At 51.1% G+C, this 14,757-nt stretch overlaps 1 protein-coding gene across 2 annotated transcripts; it reads right to left on the bottom strand.

Annotated features, from left to right (window-relative positions):
* Window positions 1-4,523: 4,523 nt before the first annotated feature.
* Window positions 4,524-10,934, bottom strand: LOC149865228 (GTPase IMAP family member 9-like). 2 transcript variants are annotated; one of them, XM_090048142.1, is made up of 3 exons: window positions 10,782-10,934; window positions 7,282-7,350; window positions 4,524-5,406 (listed from the first exon to the last, which is right to left on the bottom strand). In XM_090048142.1, the coding sequence occupies exons 2-3, from the start codon at window positions 7,307-7,309 to the stop codon at window positions 4,763-4,765; spliced, it is 672 nt and encodes a 223-aa protein (XP_089904268.1). In that variant the 5' UTR covers window positions 7,310-7,350; window positions 10,782-10,934; the 3' UTR covers window positions 4,524-4,762. The 2 variants fall into 2 exon arrangements, with proteins under 2 accessions (XP_089904268.1, XP_089904269.1); XM_090048143.1 differs by lacking the exon at window positions 10,782-10,934 and having other exon boundaries at window positions 7,282-7,882.
* Window positions 10,935-14,757: the final 3,823 nt, after the last annotated feature.

Genomic DNA, 14,757 nt, shown 5'->3' with positions numbered 1-14,757 from the left:
TAGCAGTGGATATAGTCTTCCTGGACTTCCGGAAGGCTTTCGACACTGTCTCTCACCCCATTCTCATTAAGAAAATGGGGGGCTGTGGTGTAGACACCCACACAGTCAAATGGGTCACCAGCTGGCTGGAGTGCCACACCCAGAGAGTGGTAGTGGATGGGTCCTTCTCAACCTGGAAGGACGTGGGCAGCAGGGTCCCCCAGGGCTCGGTCCTCGGGCCCGCACTGTTCAACATCTTCATCAGCGATTTGGACGAGGGGGTAAAAAGCACCCGTTCAAATTTGCTGATGACAGTAAGATATGGGGGGACGTGGGCACACTGGAAGGATGCAACAGGCTACAATCAGACCTGGACAGGTTACAAGGGTGGGCGGACGAGAATAGGATGGGATTCAACACAGACAAGTGCAAGGTGCTGCACCTGGGGAGGAACAACCGGGACCATGCCTACAGGTTGGGGAACTCCCCTCTTGTCAGCACGGAGGCGGAAATGGATCTGGGGGTCATCATTGACTCCAAGATTAACATGGGCCGGCAGTGTGGGGACACGGTCAGGAAGGCCAACCGCACCTTGTCCTGCACCCACAGATGCATCTCGAGCAGGTCCAAGGAGGTGATCCTCCCCCTCTATGCAGCACTGGTCAGGCCGCAGCTGGAGGACTGCGTCCAGTTCTGGGCGCCGCACTTCAGGAGAGATGTGGACAGCATGGAGAGGGTCCAGAGGAGGCCACTCACATGATCAGGGGGCAGCAGGGCAGGCCCTATGAGGAGAGGCTACGGGACCTGAACCTGTTTAGCCTCCACAAGAGAAGGCTGAGGGGGGATCTTGTGGCCTGTTATAAACTAGTCAGGGGGGATCAGCAGGCATTGGGGGAGCCACTGTTTCCCCGAGCACTGCCAGGAGTGACCAGGAATAACGGTCACAAGCTGGCAGAGGGTAGGTTTAGGTTAGATATCAGGAGGTGCGACTTCACGGTCAGGGGGGCTAGGGTCTGGATCCAGCTTCCAAGAGAAGTGGTGCAGGCTCCTACCCTGGGGGTGTTTAAGAGGAGGTTAGATGAACATCTTGCTGGGGTCATTTGACCCCAGTACTCTTTCCTGCCATGGCAGGGGGTCGGACTAGATGATCTGCTCAGGTCCCTTCCGACCCTAGAAACTATGAAACTATGAAACACTGAAAACCCAAGTGCCCCACAAACATGCTCCAAGTCTTTTACCGGTCTCTCCTCTGCAATGACCTCTACTTCGCATGCAGGCTCTTGCACAAAGACACCTTCTTCCAAATTTTCAGTGTCTGCTTCGAGGGTCTGGGCCTCCTCCATCTGCCTGCACATTCGATCTTCCCGAACAGGGTCAGGCATCTCAAAAAGTCTTTGGGCAAGGGGCCGTGTCTCCTCCTCAAAACTATTTCTATGGTAACACTTTCTATAAAGCCGTCTCGGGGTTGTAGTGAGTGGGCCTACAGGCATTGTGAAAGAATCCATATCTGCCCCTGCTTGCCTTAGCACGGTCTCAGATAAACAGAGTGGTCGTTTGGGAAAGCAGACAGACCTGGTGGGGTTCCTGCCCAAATCCCACCCCCCCAACTCATTCCAATTGGTTCAGCATCGTTCTTGGGAGGTCTGAGGCCTCTGAAACCTCTGCCAATTGGTTGGGGGTGGTGGGGCAGGTTGTTAGAGGGGTCACACCACCACCCTGCCACCCCATAGACCAGGCCTGTGCTCCGGCGGGGGGCTAGATCAGTCTGGGCCCTGATAGGCCATAACTACACCACACGATCTAGGGCGGTTCTTGCAGCCTGAGGGGTTGGGCCTTGGGGGTCTGCATGGGCTGTCCTTCTGATGTCATGGACCATGTGGTGCTGGTGTCACACACCACATGACTGGGGTTGAGATGGAGTTGTTGATGCCACACACCACTTGACTGGAGGTGGGGGCAGAGTTGCTGATGTCACATCCCATTCAGCTCTGTTCAGGGCGGCGCTGATCCCAATCTCCCCAAGCAAGGCCAGCTCATGGATGGCCTTCTGTTGCTCCACCACCCTCTCGAGCATCAGGTATGAGGACTCCCACCGAGTCTTCACATCCTGCATGATCCTGTGCTGCAGGATGCTCAGCTCTGCCTGTTTCTCCTGCAGCATCTTGCCCTGCTTGATGCTGCAGTGGAAGTAGCCCGCCTCCTTCCTGCATTTCTAAATCAGCTGGCTTGTAGCAGTAGTGGTGGCAGTGCCATCACCAGCAGCCCTGTCCCCCTCCAAGGCATCTCTCGCTATTAGATGCAGCCTGTGTGCCACACAGCGGATGCCAACAAAGTTGGCATCATGGACAGCCTTCACCATATTGGCCCCATTGTCGGTGACCGTGAGCCCGTGGGTGAGCTCAGTCCTGCCCAATGAGACACCCCTGCACCATACTGCTCATGGCCCCCATGATCTCCCTTGCCATGTGGGACTCATCCAGCACCTTGGCTTGCAGTAGAGCCCACCGATGCCCTGACTGAGTGCACCAGTGCCCCGTGAGGGAGAGGTAGGCATGATCGCCACCCCGGCTGCTCCAGATGTTGCAGGTGAAGTGCAAGGCTACCTGCAGCCCTGCCTCGTGCAGCTCCACCCTCAAGTACTCCCTGCACGCCTCGTACAGGGAGGGCACCACCGCCCTGCTAGAGGTGAAGTGTGCGGGCACTTTGTAAAATGGGGGAAGAATTGCTATGAACTGCCTGAACCCTGGTCGCTCAACTCGGGAAAAGGGCTGGGTACCCAGAGCAAGCATCTCCCCAGTGCTCTGGGTGATCTCACACAACTTGGAGACATGCCCCCCTTTCTGACCGCCTTTCCCCCACTGGTCCAGGGTGGCCTGCCTCTGCTTTGGGGAAAAGGGGGCTTTGGAGCGAGCGGGGGACGTCCCTTTTGGCACGCTCGCACTGCAGCCAGGCTGAGCAGGAAGAAGGGCAAGGGGATGGTGCGTCCTCAGATGCAGCAGCATGGCTGTGGTGGAGAAGGGCCTCACCTCCTTGCCACGGCTCATGTGCCTTTGACAGCGCTGGCAGATGGCAAACCTGGGATCATCCGCCACCTCAAAATGATCGCACACTACACTACTCCCCTGCTTCTGGGTTTGTTTGCGAGGATCCTGCCCTTTCCCCTTCTCAGCAGGCTGAGGCTCAACAGGAGGAGGAGCTGCCTCAGCCGAGCCACTTGCCTCCACAACCTCAGCCTCCTCCGAGGTGCTGCTTTCCGGAGGAGACCTGGGTCTAGGGGAAACGTGAGGGGTGTGGAGCACTAACTCTGATTCCCCCTCAGTCCCCAGAATTACCTGAGCCAGGACGCTCAGCATCCCTGGCTCCAGCTCCAGCTCCTCCTCCGGCAGGGGGAGGCTCACACTGAGAGCTGACGCTGGGGTGGAGGAGGCAGTGATGCCGCTGCTGGTGCCCACTTCTGGACTGAGCGGAGGTGGTGCAGGCGCAGGGACGTCAGGTGCAGACACTGCTCCCACCGCCTCGCTTCCGCTGGCAGCACCGGTGTCGGGGCTGCTCGGGAAGAGAATACGTCTGTGCTTGGGACGGGGGACTTGCAGCCTCCTCTCCCTCCTCTGCCAGAAGACCTGGCACCTGCCTTTCCAGCACGCTTCATATTGATCTTTCCTGGGCTGCAAAAGGTCTGTGTGTAGGTGTGAATGCTTTTGTATTGTGTGTTTTATTCCCTCTGTTGTGTGCGTGCACTGGCCTCTTCTTTGATTGTTTGCTTCAGTGTTAAGGCTTATGTAAAAAGTGTGCGCTCTCTGTCTGTCTGTCTGTCTTCTTCTGCTATGAATATCTGACTTTTTTCTATATTGTGGGTCTCTGTCTGTGTATGGATGTGTGTGCGTGCATGTGTGCAATTAATCTGTGTCTCCCTGCACAGTGATAGATCACACTGGCTGGGAAAACACACCTTTCTTTTTCAGTTTCCCCCCCAAAAAGAGCAAATATAAATTCAAGGAAATAAATTGAACTGTAATACTAATAATAATTGAATAGAAGAGCTAAACTAAGCTGAGCTAAATCCTACCCACTCCTTCATAACAAGGAAAAGGAGCAGGCAAGTCTCAGCCTGAGCGTCCTCGCTCACACAGCTGCCGACAGGGAACAAGCTGTGAAAAGGCACAGAAGGGCGCCAGACAAAGGCGTTTATGCTGTTTCTAGTCCCACCCCTCAGACGCTGTCATTGGAAAGGTAGCCCGGGAGAAAGCCTTCTCACTGGCTGCCTACAGATGCCAGTCTTCCCCCCCTTCTTTTCCCTCCCCCCTCCCACTCTCCACCCCTCCCAGGAAGTGCACCAGGCCCAACCCACGGGAACACAGCAAGGGGACTATCAGCAGTGGGTCTGCTCCCATTGCTCTGATAGACCTTATGGACTGATGCCCAGCAAAAGGAATGACAAGAGGCAATGTCTTCAGGCCTGCGGCACTAAATTCAGCGGACACAGTCAGCAGAAGAGTGTTGGTTTATTAATCAGGAGCAACTCCACAACAGAAAAAAAACCAGCACTGGGGAAGAGAACAGACACTACTAAGAGTAAGGACTGAGTACAACCGAATGAACAACATGCTAGTTACACGAAGGAAAGAAACCTTGGAAACGTGGTTTTTATTCTGGCAGCATCAATTTGTACAACTTTGTCCACATGAAACCAGGGAGATGCCAGAAAGTGAATGCTGCAAAACCCATTGCAAAATGGTTAAGGTGCAACAGAGAAGCAAAACCCTCTGATCCAGCTCCTCATCACCTACAGGATGTTGCACCATTTTTTCCAAAAGGGCTTCTCCCTGTCATACATAGCTTCAGTGTAACACGGTGTTGTGCCGTTTGCCTTCACAACATCGTCAAGCTTCTTAATCAGCTCAAAAACCTGATCTTCCCTTTCTTTTCCTTCTGCTTTATTGTTAAAGGCAATGCACCGGTTCTCATGATTTTCAACCAGAGGTTGAAATGCTTCATCACTCGTCTTTAAGAAATCTTCTAGTGATTCCTCTAGATCCTCTTTTCGAGTGAATAGGACTATCATGTAATTTTTTGCAACAAGGTGGAAAGTTTCTAGTATAATCTTAACTGCCTCCTTTTCCTCCCGGGTGAAACGATTCAGCTGCATAACAAAAATAAAGGCATGAATCCCTGGTGAGAGGAGAGTCACGCACTTTTCAATTTCATTGACAGTATTTTTATTGTCTTTGTCAGGGTTAAAAAGCCCAGGAGTATCAACAACTATGATGCGCCTCCCTTTAAACTCTGCCTCTCCTTTTTTACATTTTGTGGTTACTGCACGTGCCTGAAGTCTGGAATAAAACCACTTCTTGCCAAGGATGGTGTTTCCAGTGGCGCTCTTCCCATTCCCAGTTCTACCAACGAGGACAATTCTCAGTGGAGATTCTCCTAGGAACAAATTCAAGACAGGAGGCTCTGTTATACAGAGGGCTGCTGCAATAGTGAATGCATCCATTCATGAACACCTTGTCGCAATTCAACTCAGGACTGAGCCTGGCCTCATTTTCTACGCTGATTGCTTGTCATTCACAAACCAGATAAAGAAGAGCTCTAGAAAAGTTCAGAAATAGATTTGGAAACAGAAGCTGTGCAAGGGGCATGTGTAACATTCATAGGATTGCAGAATCATAGAAAAGTTGGGTTGAAAGGTTCCCGGGAGGTCATGGCTAGTCCAACCTCCTGTGAAGATAGAATCGCCCCTTCTTAAATCATCCTGCACAGGTGTCTGCATATCCTCTTCTTACAACTGCCTGAATAAACATCTCATGCAGCCACCAAGAGCCATGCCCCAGACTTCAAAAACACCCTTTCACTTGCCCCAGGTAAAGCACGGAGGCGAGGGCACTGCCGATGTCCTTGCATTGCAGAGACAGGAAGTAGAGAGATCCAAGGGAGAGGACAAGGATGCCACTACAAAGGCAGGCCAACCACCACCACCCCCACTCCGTCCATGCCAGTCTGACCAGGGGAGAACTCCCTTCCTGCCCCCAGTGCAGCATTGATCTGACCCTGAGCAGTGAGGCAAGACCCTCTAGCCAGGACCCTTTGCTCCAAGTAGGATCATTGGTACAGCCCAGTTGACATCCTCAGCCCTAGCTGCAGGCAACACCTAACAGTTCTGAGGAAGGGGGAAAGAAGACACCCATAGCAATAAAAAAGGATAAATTTATTTCCAAGCCCCGTATGGTGACCATCAAAGTCCAAAAGCCTGGGTTAACTGGACCCCCTCCAATAGAGAAGTGTGTGCGACCTGATATTCAGCTTCTACCGTTGCTGGCTGGTCATGGGGGTGCTCAGTCCCTACTGCAGTCTGCATCTGAGATGCATGTGGACATTGTCATAAAAGAGCTTGGTTTCAAAGAGCAGTCGCAATTCTGGTCTTCTTAGAGAGCCCTTGAATATCAACTCTGACATTCAGAGTGTACGTCTCCACGTGCACTTTAATACTCATTTGCCTCTTTTAATGCACATTAAACCATCACTAAAAAACATGCAATTTAGTTAATGCACATTAAAATAGGCCAATGCACATTAAGTGTCACTTAGTCATGCTCTTTAGTTAATGTACATTAAGACAGGCTAATGTGCATTTTCCTAGTACCTCACAATGTAGGGCATTTATACGCTTGCTCGGGGAGGGGGCAGGAGAGCAGATTAATCAAGTCTGCTCCAACACACTAGAATGCCAGCATGTGGGGGCAGCCTTGGCACTCGTGTACAGGCACCAGAGGTACTAGATTTAATGCAAACTAACTAAAGCACGTTAATGCACATGTAGACGCATCCACTGTATGCACGTTTTAGGCACAGTGCCATTCAGAAAAGCAGCACCAGCCTCTGCTCTCTGGCTATAGGACATGGCATGGAGCAGGCTATACTGAATCCTTGTTCTGTGCTGAGCAGCTATCGGGGGATCTGTTCCACGCAGGAACACTGGCTATGTGGACTTGGGGGAGCCCCATTCTCAGAGGGAAGTGCTAAGCATGTGCACCGGAGGGGAGAGAGTTAATTTAAAAACCTTCATAGAAAATTATGAAAAGAATGAGAAATTATTGTTTTCTCAGATCTTTCACTGGCAAGAGTCCCTATGTCCCTACGGCCTAGCACTTTCTCAGAGAATCCACTGTCACCTGGCTAGTCATTCCAGGCCTGTGGCTCAGTAAAGGGATGCACAGGATCTTATAAACTCAGCATCATGGATGTAATCAAGTATCTGTGAAGATACCGCATACAGACTTTACACAAAGCTGGTGAGGACTGTACCTTGCAGAGAAGCAGAAGCACTCCCCATTGTAACCAGCACCGTGGTTTGGTTTTCAGCTCACAGGCCTGCTGATGTGAAAGCACAAGGAAGACATGAGGATCATTCAGTAGTGTTGCCTTCTCCCTCATCAGATTAACACCCTCACTAATACCTTCATTATCTCCCCCCAAGCACATCGGGCACCAGTCACCTAAGCTCCTAGGTCAACCATAAATATTTGGTAAGTTGGCAGGAAGGCTGTTCATTGTCGCATGAAGGTGTTGCCCTGAGGGGTCAGGCCAACACTCAGACTCTCAATATTGTGCTGTTAGACAGCAGGGTGTGGTGTATAATTGCACATACACAAACACACAAATCAATTAGGTGCATACACACATACACTAACAGCTCGGGCACATACACATTCAAACCAGCCTAGGCACATGCATAGCTATTACCAATTCAAGCACATCCACTATACACCCCAGAAGTTAGACACAGCTCACTAGTTTGTATATCATGCGCACAATGCCATGCATATATACAGACAGACACACACCACTCACGCTAGCAACTCAGATACAGACACATTCAAAATAACTAGTCTAGGTTCATGCACACCTATCACCAGTTTAAGCCTGTACATGCTACACACACCAAATTGAGACAGAATCAGTTACCAGTTACCAGCACCTGCACATCCAATACACATACGTGGATTACTAATTCATATACCACACACACACAATGACATCTATATATGTATCTATATGTGTGTATTCACTAATTTACACACATACCTCCCACCCCATCCTCATTAAAAACTAGGCTACTGTGGCATTGATGCCTACACAGCCAGATGGATTGCAGATTGGCTGGAGGGTCATACTCAGAGGGTGGTGGTGGATGGGTCATATTCGACCTGTGGGGAAGTGGGCAGCAGAGTTCCCCAGGGCTCGGTCCTTGGGCCCGCGCTGTTCAATTTCGTTATCAGCGATATGGACAACAGGGTGAAAAGCAACCTGTTTAAATTTGCTGATAGTGGGTGCAGGAGCTGAAGTCCACTTGAAGTCCAGGAGGAGAGAGAAACAGAGACAGAGAGAGTCCAAATTGTAGGAGAAGGTATGCAGGTAATATCTAGCTATCCAGGCTGGAAAGGGGTCCTTGTCCAGTAGGTGTTGTCCAGAGGGGGGTCACTGGCAGGGGCTCTGGGTTGGATAGGTGGTGTGGCATGGTGCTGGTCCGGATGGAGAGAGCATCCCACTGGGTCTGTCTTCACTGCCCCTTTTTATAGGGGCAGACCTTGTGTGACCCTAGTGACAGGAGGCATGCTCAGGCAAGGGTCAGCCCCTGGCATACTGAGCATGTGTGCTCCATGCAGGGAAGTGTCTGTAATGGTGAGAGCTGCTGGTTCTGCAGGGTCTTTTGTCTTTCAAATGCTTGTCTTGTCTCTGTTCCTGGGTGAGGTCCATGGCTCCTGGATGAATCAATGCGAGGTAATGGCCCAGTTGTTACAGGCCATTCAGTAGAGGCCTGCTACCATTGTATTTCCATCATGCCCAATCATTCTCATTCATTGGGGAACCAATTTACATGGGAGGGGTATAATGAATCGTATTGTTGCAACATGGGATGCCCAGACAGAGGACAGAAGATGGAGGCTTGACATATAAAATGGAAACTTGACATGGCTTTGGTTCACTTACAAACACAGGCCTAAACCAGACAATTTCCGTATGAAACAATAAAAATCAATACAAAAATTATAATAATACAATATACAACAATAAAAATTAATAGAAACCTAATAATTATACAACATAAAACAATGGATATCCAAAACTAAAGACTTGCTACCAAAATAGAAATGTTTAAACCTTACTCTAAGTTTGTGCTCACTTATACTCATCTATAGGAAACAGAGAGGGAGAAAAAAGTCAGAAACGGTTGGGGAAGGGGAGGAAATGCAAAATAAAAAACTGGGGGTTTTGCTACACAGGACACTGTGTGCAACATATTTCTTTATCTGCCAGGGGAATATCTGTGTCCCAGGGTCATTGCACCTGGAAATGTGAGGGGCAGTGGTAAGGTTCCCCTTAGACATCCAATAACTTGTTCCCAATTTTCCTTCTTTTGCCCTGAGGGAAGTTTGTATTTACCCATATTTTTATTATGCTTTGGTTTTGTACCACATTAATAGCTCGTGTCCTTTCTTATTTGGCAAGTTTATTTAAAAACATAGTAACCCACGTTGCTTCAGACTCATTTCCAGTTTTATCTGGTGTATCAAAATCCCCTTCCTTCCCAGTGTAAACGTCCCTTCACATTCAACAGGTGTATAACGTATGCCCTTTAATTCAGTATTTCATACAGAAATGAAAGGGACCTCAAGAGACCATGCAGTCTGCAGAATTGGCACCTATTTCACAATTTTAAAAGAAATCTTTGAACTTTTAAAATAAAAGTTTTCTCGATTTCCCTCTTAACCTCAAAATATTTTAGTCAAAGATATATGTTATTAGTAATTGGTGCAGATGTGCTATGATTTAATACTCAGGACTAAACCTTGGGGGCAGCAAACAGCTCCACGCATCACACCCCTGCTGGACAGCCAGAACCCCACTTCTGGTCATCCCACCCCCTGCGTGAACTTATGCCAGGTGCTTGCATCTTCTTTCACAGCTGAGCCATGACTCCATGTCCCCTTTGGAGGGGAGAGAGGGGTAGTCGTGCCTGTCTCAGCCAGCTGGTCCCCAAGGTGCCACCCTGCCTGTTTCTGCCTTTGCAGACTGTTAGTGGCCAGGGCAGCAAGCAGAGGGCTCAGCCCCCCTGACCGCCCTGGGAAGATGGGCACTCGCTGCCCAGTTCCCCCTCCGCTGCCCGCAGCTAAGTGCATGGGTGCAGTGGCTGAAAGATGAGCTGCAGCCCTTTTAGTGCTCAGGAAGCTGCCCGAAAAAGCAGATCTTCCTCTCTCGACAGCCCTGGCTTTCTGGTTCCTTGTCTCCCTGTGTCCTAGTGTTTCATCTTGGATGCTTATCTTGCTGGGATCCTATGAGCCCAGCTGACTTCCTGCCCTTTGGGCAGGGGGCTGGACTCGATGATCTCCCGAGGTCGCTTCCAGCCCTAATGTCTATGAAATAATGTCTATGAAATCTTATACTTCACCTTGTTTCTGCTTTGCAGCCTGGCCCCTGCTGTCTGCTTGACACCGAGTCCTTTAGCTCTGGTTTCCAGTTCCTGGTCCCAGGATATCAGCTCCTGGCTCCTCGCTCTGGTCTGTAACCCCCAGCCCTTGACCCCCCACCCTTGACCTTCCATGTTCCTGTGTCCAGGCCCCTAAACACTGAGCCCACAACACCCACATCCCAACTGCAGCCATAACAGAGACCATCATCAGTGCCCAGAGGTGTTACACAGAGAAGGAAATCTGCCTGCTACGTGCCGTTTCCATCCATATCTCACTTGAGCATTAAATGGAGATGCTCTGTGCCACAGCTGAAGATGCATAAATGAACGATACCTTGGTGCTGCCTTCTCAGCTCGGAGGACAAGCACGTCTCCCCCCTGCAGCTTCCTCAGGTCCCCGCAAGGGCTGTCACCCTCACGAGTGATATATATTAGTGCTAATGCACACACTTTTTCCTCTGAGGTGTTTCTGTGTCCCTGCTGGGACACTGGCAGACAGTGAAACAGAAAGAAGGCTCTCAGCCTCTCAGCCCGTGTGCAGCTCTGTGCACGGGGTGGAGCAGTTCCTCACGCAGTGGGCCTTAGAAATGGTACAGATCATGGGTCCGTACCCATCCCCGATCAGCAGCTGCCGCCACAGAGGAAACCTTTTGTGTGTGAAAGTGCACAGCTGTGCTGCACATGCAGCTGTGCCCAGCTGCCCCCCACACTGCCTGCCCCCTCCCAGTCTCCCCTGGCCCCACAGTACCCGGCACATTCCTCTGCTCCACCCTATCTCCCTTCTTCCAGACAGCGGGGGCTGCTGTCTGCCCAGGCTTCTTGGCATGGCCCAAACAGAGCCCAGGAGAGCTGAAAGAAAAGATCTGCAAAATTAGCAACGCAGGAAGGAGGGGAGGATAAAGAGAGACCTGCTGGGGGAGGCAGGGGGAGGGGAACTACAGCTGAGTAAGGCATGAGCAAAGAGAGGCAAAGGGAGAAATGAAGTACTGGGGGCAGAATTCAGGGGTAGGCCTGCTGCCTCTGCCAATAGAGGGTGGGTGGGCAACATCCTGGCACCCCAACCCTAACCCTTCCCTGCCCCATGTTGACTTCAAGAGCAAATGGGATGCTTCTCTTGCTGGGATCCTAGGACCCCAGCTGACTTCCTGCTCTTTGGGCAGGGGGCTGGACTCGATGATCTCCCGAGGTCCCTTCCAGCCCTAATGTCTATGAAATCTATGAAATCTATGGCTCAGCCACCCCACTTCTCTTTGGCGTGCCCTGGGAGGCACAGCACCTTCACCCCCCATCTCTGTTATGAAGCAGAGTGGTACATGTCTTCAATTTCCCAGCATGTGTGCCTGCTTGCTGCATGCCTATGTCATACACAGTGGGCCTTGAAGGAAACTTTTTTCACAAACAGGCTTTTAGAAATCAGTTAACCCTTGCTGTTCCCCTGGACCATTATTCTAATGCACATCTACTTTACCTTCAAGCCAGTTCCCAAAAGAAAACCTCTAAATATCATTTTCTAGCCATCACCAGGCACTCCTTGCCCCTCCTCTCCTGTGAGCAATGGGTTTGAAGTAGCATAGGGGCATGAGAGAATGGGAGAAGGGAACAAAGCTGAGGGCTTTGGGGTCACATTCCATTCCCTTCTGGTCATCTAAAGGGATTTTGTGGGATCATCTCAGGGGTACATGCACACATACTAAGTTGACTTAAAATAAGGCGACTTAACTAAGTCATCTCAACTAAGTCAACTTAAGTTAAGCCACGTCGAAGCATATATATAGCTCCTTGACATGAAGGCAGCCATCTTGTGAGCTAAGTCAACTTAATACCCACACAGTCAATTGGGTCGCCAACTGGTTGGAGGGCTGCACATAGAGAGTGATGGTGGATGGGTCATTTTCAACCTGGAGGGAGGTGGGCAGTGGGGTCCCACAGGGCTCGGTCCTCGGGCCCGCACTGTTCAACATCTTCATCAGTGACCTGGACAAGGGGGTAAAAAGCACCTGCTCAAATTTGCTGATGACAGTAAGATGTGGGGGGACGTGGGCACACTAGAAGGGAGCAATAGGCTACAATCAGACCTAGACAGGTTACAAAGGCGGATGAGAATAGGATGGGTTTCAACACCGACAAGTGCAAAGTGATGCACCTCGGGAGGAACAACCGGCACCATACCTACAGCTTGGGGAGCTCCCTTCTTGTGAGCACAGAGGTGAAAAAGGATCTTGGATTCATCATTGACTCCAAGATGAACATGGGCCTGCAGTGTGGGGACGCGGTCAGGAAGGCCAACCGCACCTTGTCCTGCATCCACAGATGCATCTCGAGCAGGTCCAGGGAGGTGATCCTCCCCCTCTGTGCGGCACTGGTCAGGCCGCAGCTGGAGGACTGCGTCCAGTTCTGGGCGCCACACTAAACATGGAAAGGATCCAGAGGAGGCCACTCATATGATTAGGAGGCAGCAGGTCTCCAGCTGCGGCCTGACCAGTGCCGCATAGAGGGGGAGGATCACCTCTTTGGACCTGCTCGAGATGCATCTGTGGATGCACGCCAAGGTGCGGTTGGCCTTCCTGACCGCGTCCCCGCACTGCCGGCCCATGTTCATCTTGGAGTCAATGATGACCCCCAGATCCCTTTCCGCCTCCGTGCTGACAAGAGGGGAGTTCCCCAACCTGTAGGTATGGTGCTGGTTGTTCCTCCCTAGGTGCAGCACCTTGCACTTGTCTGTGTTGAAACCCATCCTATTCTCGTCCGCCCACCCTTGTAACCTGTCTAGGTCTGATTGTAGCCTGTTGCATCCTTCCAATGTGCCCACGTCCCCCCACATCTTAGTGTCATCAGCAAATTTGAACAGGGTGCTTTTTACCCCCTCGGCCAAATCGCTGATGAAGATGTTGAACAGTGCGGGCCCGAGGACCGAGCCCTGCGGGACCCCACTGCCCACGTCCTTCCAGGTTGAGAAGGACCCATCCACCACCACCCTCTGGGTGTGGCCCTCCAGCCGGTTGGTGACCCATTTGACTGTGTGGGTGTCTACACCACAGCCCCCAGTTTCTTCATGAGAACAGGGTGAGAGACAGTGTCTTAACTGTCAGAAAGTTAGTACATGTGTACGCACCCCCGCTCAGCATTTTGTCACTTACCACTGGGGGAATTCTGTCCCTGGATGTGTGGATGACAATGGGCAACTTTGGACACACAGACTAGGTATGCACAGTAGTAGCCAAGATACTTACACCTGCCCCTTAAGGGGACGCAGCAGCTATGGATGCTGAACAGGCACTCAAGGAAAACTCATGACTACCAACTTTAGACTCAGGAGTGGAGGAGGGCTGAAAGAGAGCCACCTCCTGTGTTCCCCCCTGCCAGTAGCTGGGGAACTAACTTGGAAAGAGAGAGGCCCTGACTTCTAGGTCCTCCCTTGCCCAGAGGAGTTTGAGCCTAGATCACTTTGGCTTCCCAGCCCAGCACTCAGACCCCTACACTGCTTTACCCAAGCCCTTCTCTGGCCGCACTTGGGACTGACTCCCTAGACAAACACAAGCCTGGGGCAATGTAGGAGATATGTTGGCATAGGTGGAAGAAAGCAAGCAAGAGGGGGAATGGTTATGTGGTGGCTACTGGTCTAGGATGACAGGGGCTCTGGGCTCTGACCTGCTGGCCTGTGAGGAGCTACCAAAGGGCTTGTGTCTGCTGGCAGCGTACGACAGGTTTTCTTTGAGTGGCTTCTCATTCGTAACTGAGGGAACTGTAGGAACGTCAGCTGGCAGCGTCCCCAGGAGACCACATCTAGTCCAGCCCGCAGCTCCAGGCAGGGTCCTCTTTATCTAAACCGTCCCAGCCAAGTTGTGTTTATCTAAACCTCTTTATCTAAACCATCCCAACCAAGCTGTCAAGGTTGTCTAACCTGCTCTCAAACATTTCTGAGCATGGAGATCCCGCAGCCTCGCTGCACCGCCTGTTCCGGTGCTGCACCCACCTCAGAAGGAGAAAATTCTTCATGCTATCCGATCTGCAGTTTCATGCCAATGCTCATAGCCAGAGAGACTAGTCTATCAGCATCCTTCATAAAACCACCTTCCAGGTATTTAAATACTTATTAAATCCACCCTCCAGCTTCCTTCTCCAAACTTACAGCCCAGGTCTTTCAATGTTTCCTCATCAGTCGTGTTTCCTAGACATGTAATCAGTTCTGTCACTCTCCTCCTGACTCTTTCCAATCTGTCCACGGCTTCCTGGAAATGCAGTGTCCAAAACTGGACACAGGACTCTGGACGATGGCTCCAGAGCTGAATAGAGCAGAAGAATCACTGCCC

Source organism: Crocodylus siamensis, chromosome 5, assembly GCF_052110815.1.
Source record: "Crocodylus siamensis isolate JL-2025a chromosome 5, ASM5211081v1, whole genome shotgun sequence".
Classification (NCBI taxonomy): domain Eukaryota; kingdom Metazoa; phylum Chordata; order Crocodylia; family Crocodylidae; genus Crocodylus; species Crocodylus siamensis.
Note: the sequence above shows the minus strand (reverse complement) of the source record. Positions and strands in the feature narration are given on the sequence as shown.